Here is a 12983-nt window from a genome sequence, read left to right as displayed (position 1 = left end):
ATAATGGGGAACAATGTGTTTCTCGTGCCGATTTCTGCGTCTTCAGCGCTCTTCAACAGGTAAGACTTCATGTTTTAAAGTCTGACTGACAGATGGCCTTGAAATTTGCTAAAGGTTTTCAAGATTTCCATGTGAATGAATTCTAATTAAATGGTTCCCTAATTGCGATTTTTTTAAATTTAGAGACACCAGCCAGTCAGTTTTTCCTTTTTTTTTTTTTTAACAGTAAAATCTGCTTTCTTGGATTGTCTTTACGGATTTTGACAGTTCCAGTGATTAATGATTCCCAGATTGTTCCATGATTGCAACCCTGACGTTGACATTCTTGGTTCAGAAAGAAACGCCCAGATAACTAAAGAGGACAAATGCATTTTAGAATTTGTGTTTCTCAGATGATGATCCCTGGTGACTTTTGCGATTGTCTGACTTGTCTTTTAGGGCTGCTAGAGTAACATTTTGTAATTTGTCACAAACTGCTGGATGGAAAATGACAAGATGTGGCTCAATGTTTTTATTCCCCTATTTTTGTTTTTGACCAGATAACATTCTTATCAGCCTCAGCTAGTAATACTGTCATGGTATTAGTCCAAAAAAAAGATATTGAACATAGTAAACACTGTTAACACTCAATGCCTTTTATTGTTTTCATCATAAGTACTACTTCCTCCAAATACACGCCGTCGTCAGAACCAGTCATGACAGTCACATGATTCTTGTATAGACAGTTTCAGGGTGCTGAAACGCCATGAACATGACAACAAAACATTATAAATCATAGGGCATACTGAACAAAATTTTATCACCCATGGCCATATGTAAAGCAGCCTTGGTGTATCAAAATGAAATTTGTACGTTTCTGAGTTATTTCAGTTTGAACCAAAGTTCTGAATTTAGCAACCAGCTGCATAGCACTGCCATCCATGCCACTAGCAGGAAACTGGAGTAAAGAATCTGTTGTCCTCTGATGTTAATCTGTTGTAATATAATCACGCCATGTGATGTTATCTCCGACACAACGGGTCCATTGACTCTTGATTCTCTGCCAGCAGTGTCTGATTTTCATTTCCTAGCTTACGTGGTTTTAACCGGTTTCAACTGGCTGGAGTGCGGAGGAGTGTTTTCCATAAATCAGTCACTCCAGGATCATTAAACACGGTAAACCTTTGTAATGTGGGTGTAATAACCTGTGGTGTACAGTGCAGGACAAGAATGACGACCTATGGAACACATTAGGCCTCCATTAGGTCTGTGCAGGGAACTGTAGCCCATTCACACATACGGCCGGCTTAAACTCGCCATAGTCAAAACATAAACCTCATCGTAAGAGTGACATAAGTATATCTTTGTCCGGGGACTTGCTGAGAGGCCTGACACAACTAAAGTGTATTCTGTGTTTTTCTGCTGTGTTGTAGTGTTCCCGCTTGCTGCTGCGGCCAGCAACCTGAACTAATCCAAGCAGGAATCTGGACTGGAGGCTCAGGGTGGCCATGCTGGGTGCTAAAGTGGCCTTTAACCTCCGCAGCCTTACGGTGCTAGGTGGCCGTACCCGGAGAGATTTATCCAGACTGCAGGGTGGCTCTGTGTGCTTACACCTGCCAAGCCTCTTACGGAAAAGGAACAGCATGCTGCTGCTTCTCAGGTGTCACAAAAGTACTAGAGCAAAAGAAAATATGTTTAAAATGTCAGAATATCAGGTCAGCTCATATGCAGCTGCTGGGAATGTGTGTATACCAGTGTGTTGCGGATGGGTAAGGTGAGCTCTGAAGAGGCAGAAGAAAGCAGTAAATACACCTTGAAGTGACTAGATTCAAAATATAATTTCATTTTTATCCACTGAAATCTGACAATAAATTGTGATTTAATGCATAAAGAAGAAATTGATTGCTCCACCCTACTCGCCATGTTTGAACCTTATCTCAGTGTTATTTTTATCTTGCTAACAGTAACTGAGCTGTAAAATCACTGTACTCCTTAAAGTTATTTCACATACACGTCATTGATTTGTGGCAGAGCCAGTTGGTGAGGAAATGTTTCATATATTACTTTGTATAGTAAATGCCAGGGGCCCTGAAATAGTACCTTGTGGGAGACCTTGAGCATCTCTTGGGCTTGTTTTTGAAATATGTTGCAAGAACAGTATTAAGCTCCACCAGCAAGTGATAAATTAAAAGCACACACGGAACTTGTGTGACCCGATGCTGAGATCAGCAGTGTTGAAAACTCTGGATTCAGACAGCTTAGATATAGACCATTAATTATTCAGGTCAGCTGTGTTTTCACCTTAAGGCACTGAATGCGTGAAAATACCAAACACCTGATGTTGTAATGGAAGGATTGCTGTGATAAAGAGGACACAGGACTAACTGATTATCTCTGGCAGTGTGCATCCCTGTTCTTATGTGCCTGGTGCCGGCTTTGATATTGTACATGAAAGAGATAAAGCAATCGGGCAATGCAAAGCTTTAAAAAATAACACTTTTTTGTAATAGCACAGCAGCTTTCAGTACAATCCAGACTTAGGTCTCATATTGTCACTTTTATAGCAGGGTGAACTTATGTGTGTCAAGAATACAAAGCCTTAAACCTAAAATTGAAGTACATACTTTATTTCTAACTGAGCAGAATTAACGATAAATATATAGAAACTGGAAATGTGTCAATAAATGTATTGAATAACTTATGCAAGTGAGTGAAATCCTGCACTGACATTGATTCGTAGCATCAATCAATAGCGATAAAAGTGTATCATAGCCTCTCTGTAATCCACTCCACAAACTCTGTCAGATTCCTGCACACTCTGTCCTCTGCATGCACTGTATCTAGCTCAAACTGGTCTGGGCCAGCATGTCAGTGTAATGCCAGTGTAAAGCACAATTAACTCCGTCTCCCTTGTTCTTTTTTCTCTTAATTTTTCAGGCAGAAGAGGATTAAGGAGCATAAATCTTTTCTGCAAGGCCCTTCTTGGCAGCAGAGCTCTCAGCTATGTGAAAAAGCATCAAAGTTCCTGAAGAATTTCAAGTTCATTCAGTGCGTAAACCACTTTTCACCTCTGTTTTTTTCTCTCTCTCTCATCATCCCTTCCCCCATTCTGCTTTACATCCTGTCACCTTTCCTGCCCACCTGTCTTTGAGTTCCTCTTTCTGATCTCCTTTCTTTACTGCTCTTCTCGGCTTTACACTGCTGACGACTTTCACAATGTTTCTGACCTGAGGTTATGAGAATGAGGACGGTATAATTTTATGGTGCTGAGCTGCTTTTCTCTGTTGAATGGAAAACGGGACAGAATATGTCACTAACTTACTGTGTTGCTGAATTTGAAGATAAGGCAACACAAGTCCAGCAAGTTATGTCAGTGTGATAAAATTAAATATTTAAATCTTCAGAATTTAAATTAGAAAATGTAGCAGTATAAAATCTGTTTCCTTGGTTACATATGAACTGTTCCTATACTTTCACAACATTGAGAATAACACACAGCCATACAGCCCCTCTTCAGGCTATTTCTAGCTGCATGGTCTGCTGTCTGCATGTCCCAGTCTGTTGATGTGTGGCTCTTACATTCATCAAGGTTCTTTTTCAGTGATGGAGACGCCTGATTAGGGTTTGATTCGAGACTTTTGTTCATGTATTCCTCTAATCAGCGCTCACCGGGGAGATGACTCCAGGCAGTGCGCCCTACTGGCGCAGTGTGGTGTTGTTATTACCATCCATCAACCGGTTCAGACTGGACTATGGCAATATCAACAATGTTCCTGGAGAGAAGGAGCCCAGACTCCCAGCCCCCATCGTCAGCACACAAACCTCCAACTTCGACCAGACACATAACAGCATTTAGATAAGTTTGCAGAGAGGGGTTTTACTTTCATACAGTTACTGCTAAATACTAATTATTATGCTTGCTATTTGTTTGGCTTCATCAGCTGCTTTCAGGGGCCCTTTATGAAAAACAACTTCTTTTGTGTCGTACAGCCCGGAGAGCCACCAGGTAAACTGCTTTGTGTTTGCATGCGCGTGTGTGTGCGCGTGTGCACGCTGCTCTTGAGCTGTCAAAGGCTTCTATATCTCAGGTGTAGCTCACAGAACATAAAAGGTACATACATGACCCTACAAATCAACCCCAGCCGTCACATCTCTGAGCACAGACTGTTTGCGCTGCGCGCTGCGCTCCGGGCGCGCAAGAAGCAGCGGCGCTTTTTGCTGCGCTCAGGCTGCTGCTGGACCAGCAAGAACAGCTTTGAACCGGTTTCATCGCCGGCTACAAAGCAGTATGAAACGGATGCACAATGAACACTGTTGATGCAGAGTCGTTTCCTCTCACACAGACCGCAGCTCAGACCGGCGGGCATCCGTGTGCGATGCCTTTTCGTTTGTGTCATTTGTAACGATTCCGTTGAGAAGAGATTTTTAACGGGAATCCATCCTACATGGAAAGTTCCCGCAGAGCGCGCAGCTCCGCAGGCGCCTGCTGCTGTTGTAGATGCTGAGGTGAGTGCCGCACGTCATTTTAACGAATTAACAACACACCGTGTGTTTGTTTTCCTGCTGGAGTAAAAACAAGGAAATGCGGGTGTTTTTGTCCGTTTTTTTTTGTTGTTTTTTTTTTTGCTGTCTTTAAAGATGGAGCTGTCAGTCCGTTAATGTTTCCTCCAGGATGTTATTGCGGTAGATTTTAGTGGGACGTGTACGTTTGATTACAATCTTCATTATTTACTGTCAACATGCTGCATACCTGCTTTGTATTCACATCTGAAATGTGAGCAGCTTTGCACCAACTTTCCTCCACTATGAAGCCTCGCTGTAAACAAAGTGTGATGAGAGGTGATTAATGCTGCTGCAGTGATGTATAAAGTTGCATAGGGCCACAAATTATTAATGAAAGATGTCTGAAAAACTTAGGTCAGCACAGTGGGCAAGCCTCTGCTGTGTCTCTATCAGCTGATTCAGGAAAGAGGCAGGTTAAAGGTGCAGGGGGCACCAAGCAGTGCAGCTTTCTTTACTTTCTCCTCCTCCAAGGTGTGGTTATAAAGCAAGCAACAAAAGGAGCAGCTGGCTATGGGGAACTTACAGTCAGGTTGGGTTTAGGACCTCACACAGGTGATTTGCCTGTTTGCTCAGGCCAGGCGCTACAGCAGCCTTTTCTACATCAAGGCTTGGAGTGAGTATACCATTAGAAAGCTTTTTTAGGTCCGGCTTCAAAAGACTTTGAGCAACAATGTAATTCACTCTTTTGAATTATTTTGCAATCTGTTTGAAAATTGTGTTTGTTATGTCTTTGTCAGGAGCCCCTCCTCTGTCAAAGCTGTAACAGACCCCAGGGGGCAGCAGTAACATCAGCACCATGGCTCAGTCGACTAAAGTGCTGGATGGAGGCTGGGGATGGGCGATTGTCGTGGCGTCCTTCATTGCCCAGCTCCTGGCTTACGGATCGCCCCAGTCGATGGGCGTGCTGTACCCCGAGTGGCTGCATGCCTTCCAGGAGGGCAAGGGCATGACAGCCTGGGTGGGCTCCCTCGTGGCTGGAGTGGGACTAATAGCCAGTGAGTAATTTACACTGTAATAATGTAATAAACCCTGACATGGTTCCACATTCGGGTTAAAGAGCTGCAATCGGAGGTGGGAAGGTCCTGATACTGCTGGCGTTTTGGAGAGAGAGATGCAGATGGAGGGAGATTTGTGTAATCTTTCAGCACTAACTCATGCTTCTTATTGTTGTACTTCTAGACACCTATTTGCTACACAGCAAATTAATATTGGCATTACATCTCATCATGGGTGTTGCATTTGCTGACATTTATGATTGAAGTAGATACTATATCTTATTATTGCTAGATGTAGAGCACTAAACCACTCACCTTTACACCTGTCCTCCTCAATCCTTAAAGCACATGATGTCACAAAGGAGCCACAATACATGTTCAAAGTCTGAGCAATGACTGCCATATAATAGGGGCAATTAAACTATTGCCAGGATAGCCACAGGTGTTAAAGAGCTTTCTTACTGCAATATTTTATCAGGACGCAGTAGAAAGACATCACAGAGATGGGCACTTTGTGGCTCCCTGAGCAGAGTTGCTCTTATTGATTTTCGAAGGGAGCAAAGCAAGTGCAAGTCATCCATGCTATGAATGTAGGAGGATCACTTATCCCTTAATCTGACCACAGAGGGAGGCAAAAAAAGACGGATTGAGCACCAAATATGGAGAGAAACGCCGAGACCAGAATACAGTATTTGTAGGGCAGGGTTTTGTATATAAACTCACTTGAACCTACTAAAGAGAAAAAGAGAAGTGTCTGACAGCGTGGTAGTGTGACTCATACAGTGTCACTGTAAAAATCCCTTGTTCATCGAAACAGTAATTTCAATAATGTCATGTAAGCATGCTCCATGGTTGTTGAGCAAACAGGATCAGTGATAGATAGTAGCTTTGGCTGACATTTCCGTCTAAGGCAGAGCTCGCAGAGCGGCCTGCTTTCTTGCTGTCTCTCTTAAAGGAGTGACTTGAAAATCATGACTGGACAGATCTGGCCTGTGGCCTGGCCAAGTTCTGGACACGTGTCCCAGCTGTCAGCCTGCTGCTGCACTGCAGTTATTACTGCACAACAGCAGGGTCTTCCCCCTGGTTAGAGGGGAAAGAAACAGTAGATGTCGCATGATGCATGAGTCAGGCAGCCTCAGGATATGGGAGTATTCAAAAGATTATAAAACATGTCATCTGTTGTTTCAAAATTGGAGACTCAGCACTGAATATACATCACACAGCTCTAAAGAAGAGCTGGAATCAGCTGATATATATGAGATACTGTCAGACAGTGAGGAATACGTAGATTTTCCCCACCTTAAAGCCAATTAAAATGGAAGAGAAAGGAAGCTGGAGTTAAACTATGAACTCAGCTTGTGTAAAATGTTTAGAAAAAAACTTGAGCACCAGAGATTCTCTTCAGGGATGTGACAACACCTCTGACAGGTTGCCAGTTTGAGCCTAATGTGATGTAGCAGTGTCGTGGTCAGACACAGCAGTGTTTTGTGAAATGAGACTTGTTTGTCTCAGAAACTCTCTCAGGAGAACACAACTAAAAAGCAGCATAATACAACCTCCGTCCTGTTGTCACTCACTTTTTCCTTCTCTTTATCCCGCTCTTTATTCTGCCCCTGTCTTTCTTTCTGCCTCTTCTCTCTCAGGTCCTGTCTGCAGTGCCTGTGTAGACAACTTTGGGGCTCGTCCCGTGACCATCTTCAGTGGCGTAATGGTGGCGGGCGGCCTGATGCTCAGTGCCTTTGCTCCGAACGTCCAGTTCCTCATCTTTTCCTACGGGATTGTGGTTGGTAAGGAAACACTTCACGATTACACTGGGTGGCACTGTGTGGGAGACAAGCCTACAAAGATAAATGCTGAAAGCAGCCCAGAGACCAAATGCCTGACTGCCAAAAGAATAGACAAAGACTTGAGTCTTGTCTGAAAAAGAATGCGTTTGATGTTGCCTCGGTCATGAGAGCAAACTAAGCTTCTTATCCCTCTAACATATGAGAATCTCAAAACGTATTGTATAATCATTTGAAACTAGCAGGGGCACTTGTAAAGTCCAACTATTATGTAACATCAGATGCTGACTATATCCTTCATTACCAGTTAATGAATACCACGGCCACCGAAAGTACAGAAACAAGACAAGACATACACTCGAGCATTGCACCATTTGTTTGACATTGCTGTTTGGGCTGTTGACAGAAAAATAACTTTAAGGCTTATCCTGATTCCCATGTGACCCGTTGTTGCCTTTGTATTCTCAGTGGTGTGCCTGTGTGGATCCAACAGCACCTGTTATTGCACATCAAATGACAGGCCAGCCACGCTTAATCCCGGTGAACCCCACACATGGATACTACCTTTTGCGCAGGGAACATTAGAGAGGGGAGGCCATGCATATTTGAAGAGAGTCATTTATTTTTAGAGATGCCCTTAGAATACTGGCTGTGGCTGTACAAGCACGTGTAGCTTGTTTACGGCTCATCCTACACCCCCTGTCAAATGTTTTAGGACACTTTCTCATTCAAATAAAGTAGAACCTGTCCTACAACTTTTGACAGGGGGTGTACTTTGTGTTTTGTTGAGTGCATTGCACAGGACACCTGATGCACAGTGTCCAAATAACCCCAGCATGTGTTTTCCTGCAGTGTTCTAAGACCGCAATACTACACTGTTATTTTAGATTTTGGAAGGAACATCGATGACCTTTATGTATTAAATGTATTACAGCATCCTGTGGGATTGCATTTTCATTTTTTTTGTACTTTATAAATAAAAGGGTCTTACCAATTTCACCTAAACTAATGGTAATCCTTCGTCTGTCTGTGTGCACCTTCTCTGCTTTCTCCTACCATAGGCCTGGGTTGTGGTCTGGTCTACGCCGCCACGTTGACAATCACCTGCCAGTATTTTGACAAGAGACGCGGCCTTGCCCTTGGCATCGTCACCACAGGTACTGCTGCTTCCTTGTGCCCTCTGGGTGTTCTCCATGCTCACTTCTTTCACGTATGAGCTGCTGGGAGCCTTAGGAAGCCGAGGTAAACATCTGGAGTGTAGCAAAGGCAGAGATGAATCTTTGGTAGGGACATGGACTTGTGACCAGGGACTGGGAATTGAGACTTCACTGGTATTAGTTTTTGAAGTTTGGCTACATATACTGAAACTATATTAGACAGAACTAATGAGAAGGCTTATTGGTAGCATCCTAAGTTTATTTTTAAAGTTAAATTATGTCTGTTCTTAATTTAGAACTACTGAGCCATCTCACTATCTAAATTGTTCATTCTGGTGTGAAGTTATTTAAAGATGATATGGTGCATCGTGGCTTTAATTTGTAGTGATTGATCTGTTTTCTATGTTCTCACAGGCACAAGTGTTGGAGCATTCATCTATGCCACCGCTCAGAACGAACTGATCGTGCTGTACGGCTTGGATGGCTGCTTGCTCATCATTGGAGCTGTAGCACTAAACCTCATGGCCTGCGCCGGCTTCATGAGGCCCCTGAACATGCCGGGGTACTACCTCAAACAGAAGGCCGCCTTGGAGCGCAACACAGAAGAGCAGCTTTTTGAGAAGCCACCATTGGATGACCTGAAGATCACAACAGGTTCTAGCGCAACTACTCCAGAGAAAACCCTGACGGTGAAGGAGCTGCTCATCACCATTGATGGCAAGGACTTGACAGTTCAGACAGAGAAAAAGAAAGGTAGCTCCCTGGCTGGGTTAGCCATCATGAAAGTCATCAAGAAGAAGCAGCAGGCTTACTTAAAGTACGTGCACTCCATGTATGAGATCCTGCAGGACCAAGCCATGGTGGCCTTCTGCATTGCTGTCTTCCTGTTCAGTCTGGGAGCGTTCCCTCCTGTGCTCTTTATAGAGGATGTGGCCCAGAGTGAAGGACTCATTGAAGAAGTTAGTCTCATTCCTCTGGTATCAATAGGGGCCATTGCCACTTGCGTAGGTAAACTAGTGCTGGGTATGCTAGTGGACATCAGATGGATCAACAGCATCTATCTATACGGCTTCACCATGTTTGCAGGAGGCATCTCACTGCTCCTCATCCCTATTACAAAGAGTTACGTGGGACTGCAGGTCCTGTCTGCTGTCCTAGGTTTCTTCTCTGGAAACTGGTCCCTCACCTCCTATATTACCACGAAGATCGTCGGCTTGGACAGACTGACACAAGCCCACGGCATCCTCATGTTCTTTGGGGGTTTTGGGATCATGCTTGGACCCCCAGTTGTAGGTAAGAAAGCTTGTCTTTTAATTTGTAAGCAATACAACAATGGCAGTGATTTGATTTTGTGCAGAGATGGACCTTGTTATCAGGTCATGTCTTCAGAGACATTTCAGAAATCCTATTTTAAATCAGGCAGGCAGGAAGACCACGACAAGACAAAGAAGCCTGCTTGTCATTATTTAGCTGACTGCTGTATGTTCCAGGAATCCCTGCTGACTGCTCACAATGTCTGTTCTTCTTATCATTTTCCAGGGTGGTTCTTCGACTGGACGCAGTCATATGACTTGGCATTCTACTTTAGTGGGACCTGTGTGGAGCTGGGAGCCTTCATTCTCTTTGTGCTGACCCTTCCCTGCTGGAACAGGAAGAACTCCGAAAACGACAGACCAGACGTCCACTATACCAGCAACTGTGACAAAGTTGCCTCAGTAGCCTAAATATGAGCACCTTTCATGAGAACTCAAATCTCACATCTACTGCCCAGCAACCAGTCCTTGAACTGTACCTGAACCACCTCTAGGAGGATTTTTCTTTTATGACTATAGAGGGGTTTCCCCTTTATTTCTGCTGCCAGGTTTTAATATACCAAAATTTTGAAATACAGGCCTTTCCTCTGTACTTTGTCTGCATTTCTCAGGTTCAAACCGTACTACTACAGATATTTTTAAAGGTTTGACTCTGACGCCTGTGTTGATTTCTTTGTTATTGCCTCATTTTACGAGGTCAGCTGAACAATGTTGTTCAAATCCAAAATTCTACATTGTATTCTTGTAAACACTAGTTCTCACTTCTTTGTAGCTCTGAAAACAGACATGGTGCCGGGAGACAAACATCTGTAAAACTGGTGGGTGTTAATGTCACACAGTAATAACATATGAAATCACTCTGCACAAATAATCACCCTTGAATTTTATTGCAACAGAGAACACAAGGATCGGAATGAAGGAGGGAGCCTTTTTTTGATAATCATAACTTAAGCATTGCTTTTCTTTTTTATTTTGTATTGTGATTTTATTATATACTTTAATTATACCACTATGTATTTTACCAAAGCATCCATGGTAGTTAATGCCTGTCAACACACAATGCCTGTTGGAACAATACAAACGCCTTGCTTTCGAGATAGTTCTTATTTTCAAGTGCATTGACTGAGTTTATACTTTTTTAGAGTGACTTGAGCTCCACATACCTCCTGTTTCTGAATCAGGCAGAAGTGAGTTATGCTGATTCAAAAACATGTACAAACACTTATGAGATCCCACTGTATTCCAAACCTAAACAGCATGTTGATTCTCTTTGTGGCATGATTATCATGACCTCTGCTGGCATTCAGTTTGAGCAGGCTGGTCCTTTTCCATCATGTTGTGTGTGTGTTTATATGTTTATGTGTATGTTGTGCGTGTATGTGTCTGCACACGCATGTTGGCATACGTGCACAAGATTTGTGTGTGTGTGGATTATTTGATAAACTTTTGTATCGGCATTAGTTTGTAAAGTCCTATGTGCTAGTGACTTTCATATGCACAAAAACCGGCCACAGAGCTGTAAAAACTGTTTTTTGTTTATATTTGATTATTGTGATCATAATTGTAATGAATACATTGCAATAGGCATTTAGAATCACTTGAATGTCGTTGAATAGGCCACTACAAATGTTTTTGACTGTTCCAGTTTCAGGCGCAAGAGACAAAATCTGGGACATTAGTGTTTGCTTTTTATATTTGTAGAGGGTATTTACAGGGTGCAGATGAGGTGCAGTTTGTAGACATGTATGTTTTAGGCACTCACATTTTATATTCAACTATTATGATATTTATGTCTGAGTTTCTGTTCCATTGTTTTATTTAAAAAGTGCCAATAAAAGATGTTTGGATTAATGGCATTGAGTATCTATGTCTGTTGTTTATCATGTACTTTGAACATTTTGAATCCCAAGTAAAGTTGAATGTAGACTTGAATATATACAGTGGTGGAAAAAAGTTTTCGGACACCCTTAAAATTTTACACCATCTCCAATATTATGATACACTTGTGGAAAAATCTTTTTTGTGGCTGCATTCAACAGACACAAACAAATATCGAAACTAAATTCTTGGCAGTTTCAATATGTCCATTCTCAACATTGTCGGTATCACATTCAACAAATAACAGAGAATGTGCTCAAAACTGAACAAAAAATAAATAATCAATCAAATAACTGATTTAATGAGCCGTTCGCAGTTGCACTGTACCGGCTGTGCACACTTAGACTTGCATGGCCATCTCCAACATTATTCTTTACAACAATATCAGAATCTATATTCCGTTCAAATAACTGTTCAAGAATATCCAAACCTTAAAAATGAAATAAAATAAGAAATAAAAATATTAAATTTAAAAAATAAAAAAATACTTTCTAATAACACTATCATCTCTTTTTCCTCTGCTAGGAAACAGTTCCATTACAATTTAAATTTCACAAATATGAGAACATCAGTTAAAGGGCTAATCTCCAGCACTATACTTTACAACATCACAATGTCCTTTTTTGCAATATCAAATATCAAGCAAATTAGTGTTCACAGATATCTAATCCTCATAAAGGCAGACAATCAGCCTGAAATAATGTGTATCCCCCAATAACTTTAGCTGTTATAAATGAAACTAGTTGTAATTCACAAGTGTGGTTGTGCATGATGAGAAATGTCTGCAGAATACACCACATGATGTTAGGACATCACCTGAGTAATATAGAGGGGAGATACATTTTCTAGCAGGTGCGGACAATGAGGCTGATATAATCCGTATCCCCCTATAACTTCAGCTGTGATTAATGAAACTAGTCCTAATTGACAAGTTTTGCTGAGCATGATCACAAATGTCTGCAGAATAAACCATGTGATGTTAGGAAATCACCTGAGTAATTTTAGAGGAGGATACATTTTCTGGCAGGTGCAGACAATTAGCCTGAAATAATGTGTATCCCTCTCATAACATGTTCTGGTAGATCCTCCTGTATCGTCATTTGTCTGTGTTGAGAATTTCTGAATAAATGCTGTCACGTTCTGATGATCAACAGAGGGGGAATTTAACAAAAACAAACAAAACAAAACAAAAACGCCAGTATCTGAAGATAAGATACCCTGATGGAATTGAGTCTGGCAGTGTGATAAAATGCTCACAGTGGTGTTGATTTTACTGCATCAGAAATTGGACAGATTGCTCTAAAGATTGCAACA

The 12983-nt window shown here is 42.0% G+C and overlaps 1 protein-coding gene across 2 annotated transcripts; it reads left to right on the top strand.

Moving 5' to 3' along the window:
• The first annotated feature begins 4176 nt into the window (after positions 1-4176).
• LOC110968821 (monocarboxylate transporter 9) lies at positions 4177-11647 on the top strand. Of its 2 annotated transcripts, none has more exons than XM_022218798.2 (6): positions 4177-4485; positions 5280-5537; positions 7181-7324; positions 8383-8478; positions 8893-9771; positions 10018-11647. In XM_022218798.2, exons 2-6 carry the CDS (start codon positions 5339-5341, stop codon positions 10200-10202), a joined length of 1503 nt encoding a protein of 500 aa, XP_022074490.1. In that variant the 5' UTR covers positions 4177-4485; positions 5280-5338; the 3' UTR covers positions 10203-11647. The 2 variants fall into 2 exon arrangements, with proteins under 2 accessions (XP_022074490.1, XP_022074492.1); XM_022218800.2 differs by lacking the exon at positions 4177-4485 and adding an exon at positions 4932-5155.
• Positions 11648-12983: the final 1336 nt, after the last annotated feature.

Source organism: Acanthochromis polyacanthus, chromosome 15 (assembly GCF_021347895.1).
Source record: "Acanthochromis polyacanthus isolate Apoly-LR-REF ecotype Palm Island chromosome 15, KAUST_Apoly_ChrSc, whole genome shotgun sequence".
Classification (NCBI taxonomy): domain Eukaryota; kingdom Metazoa; phylum Chordata; class Actinopteri; family Pomacentridae; genus Acanthochromis; species Acanthochromis polyacanthus.
The sequence above is the reverse complement of the archived record's forward strand: the minus strand, read 5'-3'. Positions and strand labels throughout refer to the sequence as shown.

Coding starts and splice junctions, on each gene's coding strand:
- LOC110968821 (XM_022218798.2), top strand. CDS start 5,339: ATGGCTCAGTCGACTAAAGTGCTGGATGGAGGCTGGGGATGGGCGATT. Junction 5,538..7,180: donor TGGAGTGGGACTAATAGCCA/GTGAGTAATTTA, acceptor CTTCTCTCTCAG/GTCCTGTCTGCAGTGCCTGT. Junction 9,772..10,017: donor GCTTGGACCCCCAGTTGTAG/GTAAGAAAGCTT, acceptor ATCATTTTCCAG/GGTGGTTCTTCGACTGGACG.